We start from the raw sequence: 17,901 nt of genomic DNA on the forward strand, positions 1-17,901 counted from the left end.
AGGTGGGAGAGTGTGGCAGATGTGGGTAAGAACTTGACAAAAGGATGTGAGAGCTGAAAACCTTCTGCCCCTCTCTGGACCAAGCAGCCAGGCCCGCAGCTCTCATTTGTCCTGGAAACCCACCTCAGCCCTTGCCCCACACTGCTGCCACTTCCCACAGGGCCAGACTCTCCCTTCAGGGCTGCGGCCCTCACCCATTCCCTTGTTCTGTCCACAGCACTCTTTCCTTCTCCCCTGTCCTTTGAGGGGATTAGTGGAGATATCAGAGTTCCTCCCAGCCTGGCTGTCAGCCAGAGGCTTCCATACCACCCATCCTGTGAGCAGGCAAGGCAGAGCAAGAGTCTGCCAGGGCAAGAGGGACCTGAGGAGGGAGGTCAGGAGTGCTGCGGAAGGTCCCCTGCCAATATACAGACCCCATTCATAGGTTAACAGAGCAGAGCCACGGGGGTAGCCTTGTGGCAGCTCACATGTATGCACGTATGTGAGCACACAGGCAACACAGATGTGAGTGCAAGGCACAAATATGTGTACATGTAGTATATGCATGCACACACACACGTGCTCACAGGCACGCACACGTGGGTGGGCAAACACGTGTGCATACTCATATACTTTGGTTCCTTTGACAGCATAGTAGTATCCTTACTGAAATGCAGGCTTGTGCCCCAATTGTGTTGAGTGATTTGAAGAAAGCAGTTAGGATTTTATTGTGCCTCTGCCTAGGAGTGACAAGTTCCCTGGGAGCAAACGGTGACAGGGCTGGGAGCGCCAACCTCTGGGGGTCTTTCCCCAGAGTCCCTGTTTCTGCTAGCCCTCGCATTTCAGGTTTGTCAGAAGCCCTGGCTTCTGTTCTTCACGCCCAGCCCTGCTCAGCAGCCCCACCCAGCCTGGGCTGTGGGGAGTGGGGACTGGTGAGGCTATTTTAAGTCCAGCTCTTGGCCTGCCTTACACCCAACTCTGCTACTGGCCACCTGCCGCTGCCTGTCAGGCCTGGAATGCCGATTGGCAGTTGGCTGGGGCGGGGGCTGGGGACAGACTGTTATAAAGCTGGGGCACCCTGGAGTCACCCGCCCCTGTCCACAACCCACCAGTCTCCACCACTATGTCTACCCACCGCCTTGTGATGGTTCGGCATGGTGAGAGCACCTGGAACCAGGAGAATCGCTTCTGTGGTTGGTTCGATGCAGAGCTGAGCGAGAAGGGGGCTGAGGAGGCCAAGAGGGGGGCCCAGGCCATCAAGGACGCAAAGATGGAATTTGACATCTGCTACACATCGGTGCTGAAGCGGGCCATACGCACCCTCTGGACCATCCTGGATGGGACGGACCAAATGTGGCTGCCTGTGGTGCGTACCTGGCGCCTCAACGAGCGGCACTATGGGGGTCTCACTGGCCTCAACAAGGCAGAGACGGCTGCAAAGCACGGGGAGGAGCAGGTGAAGATCTGGAGGCGCTCCTTTGACATCCCACCACCCCCCATGGATGAGAAACACCCCTACTACAAGTCCATCAGCAAGGTGAGGTGCTGGGATGTGGGAGGGCAAAGGGAAGGCCTGGGGACCAGGGCTTCAGGGATGGAAGCCGGGTTGAGGCGGGGGTGCCCACCTGGGGAGTGAACAGCAGCATGGATGCCCCCAGGAGCGTCGGTATGCAGGCCTGAAAGCTGGGGAACTGCCCACGTGTGAGAGCCTCAAGGACACCATTGCACGGGCCCTGCCCTTCTGGAATGATGAGATCGCCCCTCAGATCAAGGCTGGCAAGAGAGTGCTCATTGCAGCCCACGGGAACAGCCTACGGGGAATCGTCAAGCACCTGGAAGGTGAGGCCCATCCTCACATTCGGAATGGGCAGAGGCGGGTGGGATGACACATTCCCATGAACCAATCAAGCCCCAACTGCTCTTTTCATAGGACAGTCACTTCGTTGAGGCAGCTTTGTAGACATTAGCATCAGGGTAGGGTTTTTTAATTGTGAACTCCAGTTCACAGCCAGGAGGGTTGAGAAACCTTCTCTGTTAAAAAAAAAAAAAAAAAAATTTCTCTGTGTACTGGGACACCATGTAACATGAGTCTCCTTCTAAGGATTCTGGGTGAAAATGTCTGCCACCAGACTCAGGGCCCAGGCCCTGTACAGGGGTCCACTGGCCTGGATTCCCTAGGTGAGAAGGGGGAAGGCCCAGGGGCTGGCATCCTGCTGAAGGACACCGACTCCTGAAAAGTCAGGGCCATCTGGTTCTAAATCCCAGTTTGCTGAGTGAACTTGGTCAAGTCATGTTACTGGTAACCAAGGGCAAGGTCCTGCCCACACCCGGGCTCATACCCACTCCAAACAAAGATTAGTCAAAAGAAGGGAACAGGGTGTGGAGAACAGTGGAGACCTTAGGTTTGTAACTTGGCTTTCATTAAGAGAGCAACACGTCCCAGCATGACAGGCTCCTTCATGGACGCCCCAGCTGCCTTTCTGATGCTGAGTCCACACAAGCGCCTCACATTTGGCGTTGGGCCAGGCGGACGGAAGACCACCTGCCCTCCCTCCTGGGACTTCCTGCAGCCTGGTCTAGGAGAAATGAATGCACTGAGGCAAAGCTGATTGGGGTCTTGCACTGACCAGAGCATGTTCTCTTAAGCTCTCCTTGCATTAAGAGTGGGGTGACAGGAATACCAAAGGTCGAGCTGCTATTCCAGGCCACGGACTGGAGGCCAGCAGGCTTGGGTTTCCTCGGAAATCTCTCCTTTACATGTGGCAGGACCTCCCATCCGCCGTGGCCGTAAGCAGCCCTTCTCGCTGTCCCTCCCTGCCCCCTCCCCCTTCTCAATGCACTGGTGCTCCTTTGCTCAGAATGTCCAGAAACTGTAACTCTCTAGAAACCAAATGGTTAATGTTTTCCCTGATCCCAAACATCCAGAGTCTGGCCAGAGTTCACGCTGGGCCAAGGGGGCTGATGGCCTTGCCCCAGATCAAGACAGCTTGGGGTGGAGTGAGGTCCTTGGTGTGCCACAGCTATTTCTGTAGGCTGCTGTCTCAGTGCTGCCTTGACCTTCTCCGGGCATACTCCTGTGGCTTTGCTGTCAGGGGTGGGAGGATTGCTGCCTGGCTGACAGCACCGTGGCCCATAAAGGTCACGAAACCTGCTAAATGCACGAGCAGGTGGCTAGCTGCTCAGCAGGCTGGGCAGGACTAAGGACCCTATTCCTCTGGTCTAGGGATGTCGGACCAGGCCATCATGGAGCTGAACCTGCCCACGGGGATCCCCATTGTGTACGAGCTGGACCAGGCACTGAAGCCCACCAAGCCCATGCGCTTCCTGGGGGACGAGGAGACCGTGCGCAAGGCCATGGAAGCTGTGGCTGCTCAGGGAAAGGCTAAGTGAAGGGTGGGTGCTGGCAATAAAGGCACCTCCTTCCACAGCGTCGAGTTCAGCACGGCCCCAGACGTCCGGCAGGTGGCTTGGCAGAAGCCCACCCTCTACCCCAGCACTCACTCAGGGCTAGTTCCACAGGTCTGCTGCCTGGGATGCCATAAGCACAGCCCCAGGCCTGTGCTGCTTGCCCAACCCACCCCCAGTGATGGTGGCCAAGAGACTCCCTATGCCTGGCTATCAGGTGGCTCCTGACAACTCACCCCATAACCCCTGAAGCTGAAGAGCCACTTGGTAGCCTTCCTCTAAATTAAGAGTGCCCAAGGTCACCTAAGGGGTGTTCAAATGATGCAGCCCACCCCGTGGTGAGCCAGGACTGCAGCCAGGACACCACTTCCTTCACACTGGTTGTCCTCTACTGTCTTTGCAGCCCCAGGGTGGGAAGGGCAAGATGGTACCCTGGGCCCTGCCCTATGAGTGTCCCCTTGTCCAGGGACAGATAAGCCCACAGGTGGTCTTAAAGCTGGCAATACATGATTCATGGAGCTCCCATGGCTGGGTTGAGCCTTGGAGCTGTCCTAGGAAATCGGGACATGGTGGGACCTGCCTGCAGCTCAGCCTAAGTAGACAGGAAGTGCCGTCTGCAGCCAGGCAGGTGAGGGGGCACTGGGGTTGGCCACCAGCCCCATTGGGTGGGGCTGGCAGCCTCCTCAGCACATCCTTTGTCCCACGCTGCTTCCGTCCGGCACTAGCAAGAGGAGCTGTAATTGCCCAGACGTGGTGGTGCAGGTGCCTCGCTCCATGCACACAAGGACATGGGCTGTCCTGGGTGAGGGGAAGTTCCCTATGGCAGGGATCAGAGTGCTCCTCGGCCCCTCCCAGAGAACTGAGATGCAGGAGGCTGACTTCAGTCACATGTAGATCTTTATGCCTCTTCAGGTGGCTAACGGTCGGTCAGAGGGTGTACACGTGAGGGCTACAATAGGATGAATCAGAGCTAGCACCTGTGTGGGGCAGGTGTTACTCCAAAGCAGACATGAGTGGGCTGGGGCAGAAATAAGGAAAGACAGCAACAGGCCACCAAGGTTACTTTTCCTGAACCTCTCAGGCACACTGGGGCCAGGAGACAAGACTGAGCCACATGGAAGGAAATGCAGTGTCTCTTGATGTTTTTACCTCCTTCTTCATATATTCAGATGGGGGCTTGGTTGTCCCTGTCTCCACTGCCTACAGCCCAGGCAGAGGGACAAAGAAATGGGGAGGACAGAGTAGGATCCAGAAAGACTGTGGTCAAAATTGTCATGACCCACTCTGACTTTGGTCATAAACTAAGTTCATTGTTCCCAATGATCACTGACATTCTAGTTATAGAAATCATCCCTTGGAGCCAAGAGGAATAGGAAAAAAAGGCAAATGCAGGAGGCCTCGAGGTGCCCCTGCTCAGACCCCCCGCCACCTGGCAGTGCCATACTCCTGGGGCAGAGGTTACTGAGGACTGGCTCTGGGCAGGCCTTGGCTCAGTGTCTTCTGTTGGGGGTCAAGGGCCAGGCTGGTTGGGTCAAGTTTGGGAAGCTCTGGTAGCACGTTTGGAGATCACCAGGTTATTGCTGCATTTGGGGTAACAGAGGCCAAGCCACCCAAGCCAGAGGGAGCCAGAGGACTTGTCCTCACCAGCAGATACCATTCCTGGAAAAGTGCCATATACAACCCTCACCCGACCTCTTCCAGCAAGAAGGAAATCACATCTGGGTGGGCAAGGGAAGGACACCCCTTGGCTTCAGCCAGCAGTCGAGAGTCCTTACTCAATGAGCTCCACATAGTTGGCAGGAAACATGCCAAAGTGGCCATCTGGCCCATAGCCACGCCACCAGCCTTCGTCAATCACCTCAATGCCGGTGATGAGGTTCTCAGGGTCAAAGGAGATCTCGGTCTCGTCGGCTGCAAAGAAGGTGAGCCCAGATGCTGTGCTGAGAGCTCAGGGACCCTGGCCACCAGCCTGTCCTGATGCTGCTCCTGTGGCCAGTCCCCAAGGACACATCTTTCTACACAGTCTGGCTCTGGGACCACTGTCCCAGTGAAAGGCTAGAGTATAGCACTTCCACACATCAGCCTGCTCCCCGAAGCCTCCACCCAAGGTCAACGGGAGGGGTACCAGCATCCAGGCCTGACCCATCCCTCTGGTCATATTTCTAGTTCCAGAACAAAGTGGGCAACCAGGATTCACACCAGTGGACAGCAAGCAGCTGCTCAGAGCATGTGGGGAGGCCTGAGTTGTGCAGGACACCCACCCATTCTTCCTTCTCACCCTCCTGTTTTCATTTCCGACACCTCCTAGGGCTATTTCCTTGAGGGGACCCCTAAATCCTGCCTCCTGATCTTGAGCCCTGTGGTCTGAGGTGGTTGGACAGCACATTACCTGCCTGGTAGTCATACAGGGCCCGGGCACAGAGCCCTTTCCCACTCAGCCCAGGGTAGTGGTCAATGGGCTCAGAGCTGGCATCTTGCTGCTGCACCTGCCCATGGACGGGAAAGAAGAAGCAAAGTCTAAGGTCTTGATTACCCCAGATTCAACCCTGCTTGTGACCAGGGCTCACCACAGACTTGTGGGGAGGGCACGTGGGACAGGGCCTCCTCCAGAGCTAAGCAAGATAATTCACAGGTAGTGAGTCACGGAAGTTAGGTGTCCCATGATGGGAGAGCCAAGGAGTGCATTTCTGGGTATGTGGCCCCTTCACAGATCTGCCCTGCTGCAGAGAACCCACCGCTGGAGGCTCCTCATAGAAAGTCTCCTGCTCTGGGGGCTCCTCATACACAGCCTCTTCTTCCACCTGCACCGAACACGGAGGGATGCTGGGCACCGGCTCCTCGCGGAGATCTGTGTGAGGGGACACAGCTCACTCTGATCCAGGGGAGGGGAGAGGACAGCCCACGTCTCCCTTCCACCCTCAACCCCCAACGGGGCAGCCAACAGCCTTGCCTGGCCTGGGCCTTGAGGTGGCATGAGGTGACTCTCTGCTGACGGGGGTATCTGGTTGAGTGAGTTGCTTCTGCAGGAAGGGGCTCTTCAGCTTGCCTACAAACCAATGGCAAACATGTAAGACATGACACAGCTGGAAAAGAGGAAGAAGCAAGTACTTGCTTTTTCTGTGCTCTGTATTGCTCAGAGGGGGGACCTGTTCTGGGACAGTGAGCATCACACAGGGAGTCAATGTGGACATGCAACAGCTACAGGAATACCACCTAGCATGCACACATCATATATGTGTATCGTGGGCTTTGTACAGTGTTCGAGGGCTGGCCAGCAGTGTAGTCTGATACAGCCTTTGAGGGCCAGAGAGAGGACTGATCCAGGCCCCTGAGGCCCAGATAACAGCCCAGCACGGGAGGTGTGCCAGGTGTACAGGGCTAGGACTGGTGAGTATTCTTTCCAGAGCCACACATGGCCCCTCCTGTCCCACCAGGTCTCTGGAGGAAGAGGTCAAGAGCAGGAAGGTGACACTTGGGTCCCAGGCTCGCATCCCAGAAGCTACCCACACGAGCACAGGCTCTCCTTACTCATCCCTTTCACGTTCTGATACATCTGTCACTAATTCAGGGCGGCCTGTACTGGGACCCCAGACCCCTTCAGCCATCCCCTGCTTCACAGCTGGACCAAGGGAAGTCTCACCTGGCTGGGGGCTGGAGATGGATGTGGTAGACATGGCCCTCTCCTTCTGCTTGAAAATCTCCCGTGGGTGTGCTGGCTGTGAACAAACAAACTCCTAGAGGAGTGCACATGGACCCGGTAGTGAATGAGGCCCAAGAGTCCATCGGCCTGCCTGGCTCCCTGCAGCTGTGCAGGGAGGTCAGGAAGCAACACCCCAAAGCTGAGGGGCTCACAGGTCTTTTCCAGGACCACAGGAGACCCACATCGGGCCAAACTTCTGCCCTCAGCCTCCTCTCCACTGCCAGCTCTGAGACACCACATGTCCTGTGTTCAGATCTGCCTAGCCCCCTGCAGGCCCCTTAAAGGAAGCCCCTCTCTTGGGCATGTGGGGCAATATGCGTGCATCTGGAGGAATCCATATGGCTATCATCGCTCCCAGCAGGCAGCCTGCACACCTGTCCTGGACAAGCCTCCACGTATTACTTCGGCCTCTCAAGGTGGGAGCATCCAAGACTCACCTGCTCCTCTCTGTTCCTTGAAAGCACCTCATGCTGTTCATACTTCCTGCTGGGAGGGGCAAAGGGAAGAGCTGCAGCCTGGCCTCAGCATACTCCTTACCTGCTTCTGGGGGACACTCCTAGGGAGAAGGAGAGTTAGCCCCTCCGGGTAGGTGCCGGCCCCAACCTCACCTCTGGAGGCCAGCCTCGCCTCCCTGCTCCTGATAGCGCTGCTCCCGGAGGGCAGCCTCACGCAGCTCCCGCTCCCGGCGCTCCTGCTCCAGCTGCTGCCGCTCCTCCTCTGCGCGCCGCTTCTCCTCTAGCCTGCGGTTCTCCTCCTCCTTCTGCAGGGAGAGTCGCACCCGCCTGTCCCACTCAGCCTCTGCACTGCCAGCAACATAGACCTGCCCTCTCACCCCTGTCCTATTCAGGCAGGCTGCATAGGCTGTGGTCAAGCGTGGGCTCTAAAGCAACGCCCACTAGCTATGTTACTTAACACCTCTAACCCTTAGTTCAACCATTTGCAAAAGGGTGCTAAAAGGGTTATTTATTCAAATCCCTTATTGAACAAATATCAGTGAACTTATCATAAGAAATACTGAGATGTAGCAGCTCATGTTTGGTGCACAGACAATGCTTCATAAATGGCAGCACTTACCTCTGCTTTGGCCCAGAAGCTGTCTTTGCCAACCCTTTTGATCTCAGACACAGCATTGGTCTTCTGGTACACTGAGCCCTGAGAGGGACAGAGAATTCACTACAGGGCCACTGACAGGAGCACAGAATGGCGAAGAACTGCTGTGATGGCCATGGCAGAAGCAGCGGCACTTGGCCCAGTGCCTCTTAAGGAGGCCTGAAACAAAAACAGCCTGAAAGGCCCTGGAAAACAAGTGGGGATGCTCAGCCCCAGAGAAAACTGGAGTCGTCTCTGGTTGCACCAGACCCTTGTGCACGGAAGCCAAGGCAGGAAAGGCCCGTGGGCCTGCCTGAGAATCCTGGAATCTGGGCCGTGCTGAGGCAAACTCTGGATAGGGGTCCCCTCAGACAGCTAACTGCAATGCAGCACCCACAGAATACCCAAGAACCTCAGCTTTGTGTTGGGAGACTCAGCTCCACACCAAGCACCAGGCCACAAGCCCAGAGGTGTCTGGCCACAACTCAAGAGAGGCTTGCCCTGAACACCAACAGGAGTTTCTCCAAAGCAACCACTGTCCAGGGCCGCACAGGATACTCTGGTGCCATGGCCTGGAGGGTGGATGGAATTTCTCTGCTGAGAACCCCTGACCACACAGGCGCAGCATAAGAGGCTCCAGCACCACCACATAGGGTGAAAGGCCACTCCTCATGCACACTGGTGCCTGCCTCAAGGAGGGAATTCCTGCTCCTGTCAGGCACAGGGTCACCACAGGCACCTCAATCAGGCTCCAGGACTAGAAGCCAGACAGGTGGCAGCCCAGTCCCTTTGGGAATAAAGCACTGAATGTGGGTTTAATCAGTCTGAAGTTAGGGATTGCACACTCCTGTCCGGTTGCCCTCAGGCCCACACAGCACTCACCACTGGGGCCTGGGGGCCCGTGTCCTGGAAGCGGCTACTCTCCTTGTGGAAGGTGTAGTTAGCACCTGAGGCCCTGGCCACCTTTTGCATGATGCACTCGGGCTCCACATCCTCCTCGGCCCTGGCATTGATGGTCACATGGGCCCCCTGCAGCAGGAGCAGGACTTGATGAAAAAAAAACCATTGCAGCCCCGAGAGAGGACAGGCTGCACACCTCAGTCTGCACAGCACAGTGGCTGCACAGGGCTCAGGGTCAGGAGGCCTGCTCTCACCAAGGCCTCAGGAAAACCAGCTGAGGGAAACCTACCGTTCTTGTCCCAGCTTTCATGGAAGGCCCATGCCCTCCACAGTGTGGCCTGTTCAGTGGTGCTACAAGACAGCCCTGGCATTAAAGAGCTTCTTTCTAGTGAATGAAAACTAACCTCAAAAGGCACCTGGAAACAAACACATTTTCTGCAAAAAGCAAGTTACTATTTCTCCATGAGAAATGAGAACTATGAACTTATTGGTACTAAATACCAATAAGCTTGGGACCCTCTCTTTTATCTCCTAGATGGAGAAACTGAAGTATATCTGAAGAAATGTTGGCAGAACCAGAAAACAAAGTCCTGTATCTCCTTGCCAGTAACCAAAGAAATGCAAAGAGTAAGCTAACAAGTGAACAACAAATACTTTTTGATCACAATGCTTTTGAAATGAAACAAAGTTCCATTATATGATGACTAAAATAAATATATGCAGAAATGGACTGGAAAAAAAAAGCATTAAAGGGAACACGCACATTGAGGTTGTGGACATAAGCAACTATCCTTCTCCTCCAGATCCTGAAAGTACTGCTGAAAATTTGTACTCATAAAACAAGTGGAACCCAAGGCTTAGCCCTGCCGTAAGACCTGCTCCAGCATGGCCTCCTTGTGGTCCTTCGTCCCTAGTGAGACCAGCTTGCAGGGGCTCTGGCTACATCCTGGGCAAGAGTGGAGCAGCCTCAGATGTAAGGCACACTTCCAACTCTGGATGGGATTCCTGCTAACTCACACCCTGGAACCTGGGGATCTGGTGAATGCTGGGAGGCCCCGTACGGAGCAGCCCTCACCTTCAAGAAGCCGGCCATGGTGCTGACGTGGTTGGCGCATGCTCCCTTCCGCACGTCATTCACGCCCTCACCGGTCTGCAACACAGCACATTCCTCGGTGTGACCCAGGTCTCCTTGCAAAGTCACCGCCCACCCCAGGGACTCGGCAGATTCCCTGTGTTCCAGGAAAGAGAAAACTGCAACCCTAAAGCAGAGGACATGGTGAGACCCCAAACCTCCAAGTTAGGGGGACTCTTGGAGAAGGACGGTCACCTGTGGTAAGTTTCCTTAGAATTCCGTAGTCCCCACCCAGGGGAGCCATTTCATTAGAGTCCCTGTCCTATACTCCCAGAGCCCTCCTAGCCCTTATCCAGGCCCTCTGCTCCCTCAGGATGACTACACTGAAAGGGACAAGGACAAGAGTGTCCTATGATTGCCTGTACTCCATTTCACAGGAATAATTCGGGGCCAGGACAGTGAAGTCTGCACAAGTAAGGCCCCAGGTGCCCTTTGGGCCACACTGAATGAACCCACTATTCTGTTCAGTCACTAGATTCAAGCTGTTGGGAAGTCAAGTTCTCCCCTGCTCCAGTCACAAAAAGCAAAGAAGGAAATAAGAAAAGGGAGTTTTTCTGGATCACATCTAGATGAGAACTCGGAAGCCCTCAAGTTCCACATACCCAGTTGATGAGGACAAACTTGGGCAGGCCGGAGTTGGGGTCCTTGACCCTGCAGAAGGCGTACATCACCTTCCCACTGTTGAGCTCCTCCACCATCTCCTCCAGGCCCCCCTCTGCAGCAGTCACAAGGAAAGTCAGAGGTGGCCCAGGCACCCCAGCCCACCCTGGCACCTAGTCCACCAGGAAAGGAAACCCAAGCTGCTTCTAAGCCAGGGTTCTCAGTCCTATCTGAAACAGAATCAGATTCCTAGGCCTATCCCCATCAGGCTGACTTATGAGAACTAGATGGAATCCAGGGTCTGCATTTGTGAAAAGCACCTCAAGTGATTTTTAAGCTACACTAGTCTAAAAATCACTCCTCCTGCAAACCCACAGGTAATTCTGGAAGTAAAAATGTCATTTCTGCTGCAAACCAGGCAGGCACAAGACCTCCGATGGAGGAGCTCTGCAATAGTTTTACCACAGCCTGAACTCCACTAACCACCCTGGGACAGCAGGGCCTGCTCTGAGTCACCCTGTCCTCACATGTCTGCTCAGACTCCAGGGCTACCCAGAGGCTCCTGAGCAGATGTTAACTGCCCATAGCCATACTGGGGCTCAGCTCTTAGACTCCCTGAGTAGGGACAAGGGAATGATGCGGAAATAGGAGTGGACGACCCTATGCCACTCTACCCTGACACTTAGGCTGTAAGCCCCAGCATGTACTGGAGTTCTGGATTCTTCTCAGGTACCCCAAACATTCCCAGGTTGTGAGAAGGTGCTGGATCAGGTATTTTATCTATTGGGCTCCACAGAACCTGGGGCAGTCCTGCGGCCCTGCTCTGAGCACCCACAGCAGAGCCTGTGAATACCACTGCGAATGGTGGCATGAAAACTGAACTCTGCAACTCAGTTCCCTATGACATCACAGTGCACCTGATACCACTGTCAGTGGCAGTCCTTCTAGAAAGATGACCACCAAGAACAACTGCTCATGGAAGAGGTTTTCTACCAACAAGTTACTAGAATCATTCATGCAGCAAGCAGAGAACATGCCAGTGAGCATGCACTGAATAATGAAGCTATGTCACTCAGGTCAGGTGAGCTGGCCTTGAGAATTGAGGAGTCAAGGGTATGAGGTGGGGGATCTACAGTTTATACCCCTCTGCCCAGCACTGGCCAAGAGCCTGTTCTTCCCAAGACTTCCTATTTCTCTGTATTTGAACAGCATTTTTCCAGGTCACCCCATCCCAGCTGACCATATACACTGATGTGACCTCTCCCAGGTGAGGGTATGCCCAGCAGATATTCAGTCCAGCAGAAAGAGGGCAGAAGGAAGGATGTGTCTGCACCTTCTCTTCCTCCACTAACACCCAGCTCTGTGGGACTGTCATTTTGTCTCAGCTACAGCCCGGGGATAAGGACAGAGCACAGGCCAGGCCTTGGGCTGTCTGCAAGCTAGAGAGGGCAGGCCTATTCCCCATTTCAGCTCTTCCCAATTATGACACAGAGAACACTGCTGCCTTGCACCTCCAGGCAAAGAGTATGTATTCGCACTTAGAAACATCTGAAACCCAAAGCAAGCCAGAAGGAGCTGTGGGCACTGTGGGCTCCACACTGCTGGGGGAAAGCCTCTGTCCTGCCTAGCTGGCTGCAGTCACTCAGATCAGGGGAGCAGGGAATTCCTCAACATTGACACTGATGTGGGGTAGGCTCATTGTTAGCCAGGGAAGGTGTCACTGGTCATGCCACGTGCAGGGAATACCTCTGCACCCTGAATGTCCTTCCTCCTGCTGTGATGGCGTCAATGCCAGCAGAGATAGAGCACTGATGTCACAACTCTCCCTGCCGCCCCCCCATCTCCTGATGCTCTTGTAGCCCATCCACTTCCTCATTTGACCATACTCACCCCCAGTGCCAGCCACACGGATGTCATTGCTGTTTCCTTCATAAGTAAAGAGGGCCCTGAAACAAAACACAAACAAGCTCATAACCAGTGCCCTGGTAACCTTGTGCCCTCACTGAACCCACCAAAGCTTCAAGCTGCACCCCAAGAGCTCAGCCTGACAGTAACAAGTGGGTTGACACAAGCCCCACTCTGAGGCAGGATCTCAGTAGGCTGCTGGGGCTCCCAGAGCTGAGCCTTCTCATCTGGAATTGGCCCAACTTACCAGAGCGGCTTGTCGTGAGGACCAAATCTATGGAGATGGGAAGCATGCATCTACTTTGCAGAAAACTAGGCTGTGAAATTTTATGGCAAAGTTCTACACATTTATGTGTGAAACATTTACCTGTCAATGGTGGTAGTGGTTTACTCATTAAGTCCTGTCTGACTATCGCGACTCCATGGACTGTAGCCTGCCAGGTTCCTCTGTCCATGGGATTCTCTAGGCAAGAATACTGGAGTGGGCTGCCATTTCCTTCTCCAGGGATCTTCTCGACCCAGGAATTGAAACTGGGTCTCCTGCACTGCAGACAGATTCTCTACTGACTGAGCTATGAGGGAAGCCCACGTATGTCCATATGAACAAGCAAAAGATACTTGCATATTTCTGAAACCAGAGCACACCAAGGAGAAGTAGAAAAGAGAAATACGTGCATTTTTAATAACCAATGCCCTTGTGCATGTCTGCAGTCTTCTGGAAAGTCTGAAAGATTGGTGGAGCAGGTCTGTCTGGGCTTGAAACTCTTCCAGCAAATGCAGAATTTTATAGGTTGCATCTGGCATCAGAAACCATAGAGGCCATGACTCAACATGAAGTCAGTTTCCTCACATGACAGGCTCCTATGGGCAAGTTCTATAACCTAGCAGAGCCTTAGGTCTCCACAGGTGACCCTGGGTCATACCTTCCTTCTATTAGACTATTCATAAGAATGCTGGCAAAGATTTGGGCTTATAAATCTGTGCTCTATTAGTGTTGAGAAGTATGGTAAATTGTATTAAATCTGGGCCATGGAAGGTCCTTTGACCAGAACAAAGGTTAGTCAAAGAGAACATTCTAGAAGAGATAGCATCCATGCAGTCCACATAAAGCCCAGCTATCAGCATGAACTCTGCAGAAGCTCAGCTCCAGAGAGTGCTGGCAGACCCCAAGGTGAAGATGATAATCCATGGGACGGTAAGTCAAAGGCAAAACCCAGTCTGGTGTGTCATCTCCCCATGCTCCAGAGCACAGGTGTGCCAGACAGAAACTGCAGGGTCAATAGTCTGAGAGGAACCAAATCAAGTTCCACTCAGCTTTCCAAGGGCCTAGAAAACACCACTGGGCAGAGCTGCCTAAGCCTAAGAAAGTCAGAAGAAATTATACTCAGGTCTAAAGATCTGGTAGACATCCAGAATCTGGTGGCCAGAGTTCTGACCAGCCTTCCTCCTGGAGGAAAGAAGCCCATTCCTCTTGAAGGCCACAAACCTTGGCTGCAAAAGACAGGCACACTGGACAAGCACCAAGAAACAGAGACTGCGGCTCAGGCTTAGCTTTTCCAAGAAAAGCTCCAGCAGCTAACGAGCCACGCCCCATGCCTACCATCTACCCCTCTGACTTCATTCCCCTTTATTCTAGGCTCTAGCCTAAGCCACCTTCTTGAATGTTCCCAGTTCAGAAGTTCATCCAACATTCAATCAAACAATGCTTCTTCTAAATCAACATTAAAAAAAAAAAAAAAAAAATGTGTTGGCTTGTGCAGGCACACAGCACAAGGAGCATGGGGGCACTAAGTATCTTATCATTCAATCACTTTCAGAAACAGTCTGAAAACCTGTTACTTGCTAGTGATGGAATGCAGCTATGAATAATCCTTAATAGGACATAACCACAGAACTTACTAATGGGAGACAAAACACACACGCAAACACATCACACTAACATATCGTCAGGTAGTGAAGTGGGTACAGGAAGTGAGCAAACATGCCACAACCCACGGGAAGAATCTGGTTTCTCCAGGAGAAAGACCCAGTATAGAGAGCTGATGTTAGGTCTGCTCCCTATTCCACCTTGCTTTAGGGCCTGTTCCAATGCACCCACTCTGAATGTGAAATTTTATGACTGGAGACCACTTCTTCCTTCTCTGCCATTTTTTCTGTACTCCTCTCAGTACCCCTACACCTGGGACAGAGATGGGGCCCACCCTACCCTTTCTGGTGATGAGAAAAGGTGACAAGAAAATCAAAGAGGATGCCTAGTGTGTGTCTGAGGAAGTCAACAAGGGAGATGGGAATATTTGACTGCAATCAAAGGGACAGGAATCCAGAAAGGCCTCTCCAAAAAGGCAATACCAGAGCTTGAGAAATAAAGTTTGGGGAGCCCCCTTGGATGATGTAGAAAGGCGCTCCAGGCAGAGGAAGCAGAAAGAACAAGGGTTGTGAGGAACACCAGCTTGCAAGTTTAAGGAAAAGAAAGGCTGCTGCTGCTAAGTCACTTCAGTCGTGGCCAACTCTGTGCGACCCCACAGACGGGAGACCACCAGGCTCCCCCGTCCCTGGGATTCTCCAGGCAAGAACACTGGAGTGGTTGCATTTCCTTCTCCAACACATGAAAGTGAAAAGTGAAAGTGAAGTCGCTCAGTCGTGTCCGACTCTTAGCTACCCCATGGACTGCAGCCTACCAGGCTCCTCCGTCCGTGGGATTTTCCAGGCAAGAGTACTGGAGTGGGTTGCCATTGCCTTCTCGAAAGAAGGCTAAAGTTGTGGTAAACAGGTGGGGCAGTTAGGAGCCAGGTCATGCAGGGCCTGTCAGCCATGGCAAAGAGTCCAGGCTGTATTTATGCAACAGGAAGCCACTGCGGAGTTTAAGCAGGGAAGTGACATGGTCAGATATTTTTTCAGCAGGTCTGTACATGCAGACCTGCCCACACTGACGTAGCACCAGAGATTCTGCAGACCCAGGAAGCTGGTATTCTGAAGCTCTTCCCTAAAATGCCTGGGAGTGAAGGAAAGGATAGGCACTAGTGTTCTCAATATCCCAATAGTACACTATACAAAAGCCACTGGGCTGGGCACCAGGGAAAGCAGAGATGAGAAAGCAGTAGCACTTGACAAGTGGAGAAAGCCACAGTTGTTCAGCCTCGCCCAGAGAGCCCTTTCCCAGGCAAAGGAATAACGCTCCTAAAGCTGGTCACCTTACTTCTTTATACTCAGCATATTTCTTAGAACTGTAAATGCTTAAAACTGGTCTGTGAATGCAATTTAAGACATATGGAAAGTAACAGAATTACTATGCATACAACGACCCTTGTTGCAGGACAGAACAAGGGTCTATGTGTGGGCTACCCTGGGCTCTGCCAGAGATTTCAGATTTAGGCCTTCTGTACTATAAAGGCCCTATTACCAACATTCCAGCAAAGGATGTTACTGGAGGTGAAGATGGGACCTTTTTCCAAACACACAACCAGCATCTTCCTTTCATTCATTCCCCTATAGTTCACGCATATGAAGTAGTATTCTTCTTGATGAAAGGGAGGTTCTTAAAATCCCTGGAGAGCCAAGGACCTAAACCCCTCGATCTCTCTGTTTGACGCCCCCAAAGCAAGGCTCCCATTTCCAGTCTGGCTGCTAGACCACCCTTCATTCGGAATGAAGGCAGATGTAGCTTCCGCTTTCTCAAGGAGGGCTGAGAGGGCTTTCTCAGAGTGCCCCATTGTCCACGGAAGTCCCCGAGCAGGAAACGAGAACCAGGCGAAGCCATCAGGCACAGCCAGGCCCAGGATCCAACAAGGCCCGCGGGCCGAGACCGGTGGCTAGCTGAGTGGAAGGGCTGGGGACTTAGCGGGCCCCCACCCGGGTTTAAGCTGCACAAGCAGTGGGGCACAGCGTGACGGAGGTGGGAACCTAATCTCGCGGGGTGTGGCGCAGGTGCGCGGCCGTCAGCGTTCCGCGCGCCCTGGCTCCCCGGCCCCGGCCCGTTCCCGGCCCGTTCCCGGCCCGCTCCCGGCCCGCCCCGTCGCCCACCAGTCGGTCGAGGACTTCTCGTTGACCACTTGCTCGTAGGCCTCCAGCAGCGCCGGCCCATTGCGGCTCAGGTTCACAGCCATAGCCCACGCCTCGGTCTCCGCGACACTACCGCCGCCACCGCCTCCGCCGCTTCCCCGACCTGCCTCGCAAGGCAGCCCAAGGCCCCGCCCGGCGGCCGGAAGCCCCGCCCCGACGGCCGGAAGCGGAAACGGGGCCGGCGGGACCCTGGGTGAGCGGGCGAGTGTAGGCTGGGCGTTTGTTGGGCTGACGGCGGGTTGGAAGCTCTTGGGGGTGTCGAGGTGTGTAGATAGCTGTATGTGGCGTTGGAGGGAAGGTGTGGCCTTCTGCGTGTCCCCGTGCTCTGTCCTGCCGAGCCAAGGCACGCTCTCTGAGTCTGGCCGAAAGATACTACCCAGCCCCTTATTAGTTACACTCGTGGAGCACTTTCTTACTCTTACCACAGTTAAAAGCACTTGTTAGAGGATCCTGTGACGGGCACGGGGGTCCCTTGATCGTCTATGTGAACTCCGAATAGAAGTTTTATCTAAGAATGAAGCATGCGTGAAAATTAATGAGCAGAAGAATAAAAATGAACACTAAGTGATGGCCACACTGCCACAAAGAAAGAAAGTGAAGTCGCTCAGTGGTGTCTGACTCTTTGCGACCCAATGGACTGTAGCCTACCAGGGCTTCTCCCGTCTATGGGATTTTCCAGGCAAGAATACTGGAGGGGATGCCATTTCTTTCACCTGGAGATCTTCCTGACCCAGGGATTGAATCCAGGCCTCCCGCATTGTCAAATCAGATCAGATCAGATCAGTCGCTCAGTCGTGTCCGACTCTGCGACCCCATGAATCGCAGCACGCCAGGCCTCCCTGTCCATCACCAACTCCCGGAGTTCACTCAGACTCACGTCCATCGAGTCAGTGATGCCATTCAGCCATCTCATCCTCTGTTGTCCCCTTCTCCTCCTGCCCCCAATCCCTCCCAGCATCAGAGTCTTTTCCAATGAGTCAACTCTTCGCATGAGGTGGCCAAAGTACTGGAATTTCAGCTTTAGCATCATTTCTTCCAAAGAAATCCCAGGGCTGATCTCCTTCAGAATGGACTGGTTGGATCTCCTTGCAGTCCAAGGGACTCTCAAGAGTCTTCTCCAACACCACAGTTC

The 17,901-nt window shown here is 53.8% G+C and overlaps 2 protein-coding genes across 6 annotated transcripts; one reads left to right on the plus strand and one right to left on the minus strand.

Annotated features, from left to right (window-relative positions):
* The first annotated feature begins 1,051 nt into the window (after nucleotides 1-1,051).
* PGAM2 (phosphoglycerate mutase 2) lies at nucleotides 1,052-3,406 on the plus strand. Its single transcript, XM_005904394.3, has 3 exons — nucleotides 1,052-1,516; nucleotides 1,638-1,818; nucleotides 3,203-3,406. The coding sequence occupies exons 1-3, from the start codon at nucleotides 1,103-1,105 to the stop codon at nucleotides 3,367-3,369; spliced, it is 762 nt and encodes a 253-aa protein (XP_005904456.1). The 5' UTR covers nucleotides 1,052-1,102; the 3' UTR covers nucleotides 3,370-3,406.
* Nucleotides 3,407-4,263: 857 nt separating this feature from the next.
* Nucleotides 4,264-16,900, minus strand: DBNL (drebrin like). 5 transcript variants are annotated; one of them, XM_070360161.1, is made up of 13 exons: nucleotides 16,731-16,899; nucleotides 12,696-12,751; nucleotides 10,808-10,920; nucleotides 10,149-10,223; nucleotides 9,056-9,202; nucleotides 8,159-8,236; nucleotides 7,693-7,844; nucleotides 7,522-7,567; nucleotides 7,025-7,100; nucleotides 6,335-6,430; nucleotides 6,120-6,232; nucleotides 5,774-5,870; nucleotides 4,264-5,295 (listed from the first exon to the last, which is right to left on the minus strand). In XM_070360161.1, exons 1-13 carry the CDS (start codon nucleotides 16,811-16,813, stop codon nucleotides 5,156-5,158), a joined length of 1,272 nt encoding a protein of 423 aa, XP_070216262.1. In that variant the 5' UTR covers nucleotides 16,814-16,899; the 3' UTR covers nucleotides 4,264-5,155. The 5 variants fall into 5 exon arrangements, with proteins under 5 accessions (XP_070216262.1, XP_070216260.1, XP_070216259.1 ...); XM_070360159.1 differs by having other exon boundaries at nucleotides 7,025-7,118; XM_070360158.1 differs by having other exon boundaries at nucleotides 7,025-7,118; nucleotides 7,522-7,570.
* Nucleotides 16,901-17,901: the final 1,001 nt, after the last annotated feature.

The sequence above is a fragment of the Bos mutus genome, chromosome 22 (assembly GCF_027580195.1).
Source record: "Bos mutus isolate GX-2022 chromosome 22, NWIPB_WYAK_1.1, whole genome shotgun sequence".
Lineage (NCBI taxonomy): Eukaryota > Metazoa > Chordata > Mammalia > Artiodactyla > Bovidae > Bos > Bos mutus.

Coding starts and splice junctions, on each gene's coding strand:
- PGAM2 (XM_005904394.3), top strand. CDS start 1,103: ATGTCTACCCACCGCCTTGTGATGGTTCGGCATGGTGAGAGCACCTGG. Junction 1,517..1,637: donor ACTACAAGTCCATCAGCAAG/GTGAGGTGCTGG, acceptor GGATGCCCCCAG/GAGCGTCGGTATGCAGGCCT. Junction 1,819..3,202: donor AATCGTCAAGCACCTGGAAG/GTGAGGCCCATC, acceptor CCTCTGGTCTAG/GGATGTCGGACCAGGCCATC.
- DBNL (XM_070360158.1), bottom strand. CDS start 16,813: ATGGCTGTGAACCTGAGCCGCAATGGGCCGGCGCTGCTGGAGGCCTAC. Junction 7,845..8,158: donor GCTTCTGGGCCAAAGCAGAG/GTAAGTGCTGCC, acceptor CTCTCCCTGCAG/AAGGAGGAGGAGAACCGCAG. Junction 5,296..5,773: donor CCTGTATGACTACCAGGCAG/GTAATGTGCTGT, acceptor CCTTCTTTGCAG/CCGACGAGACCGAGATCTCC.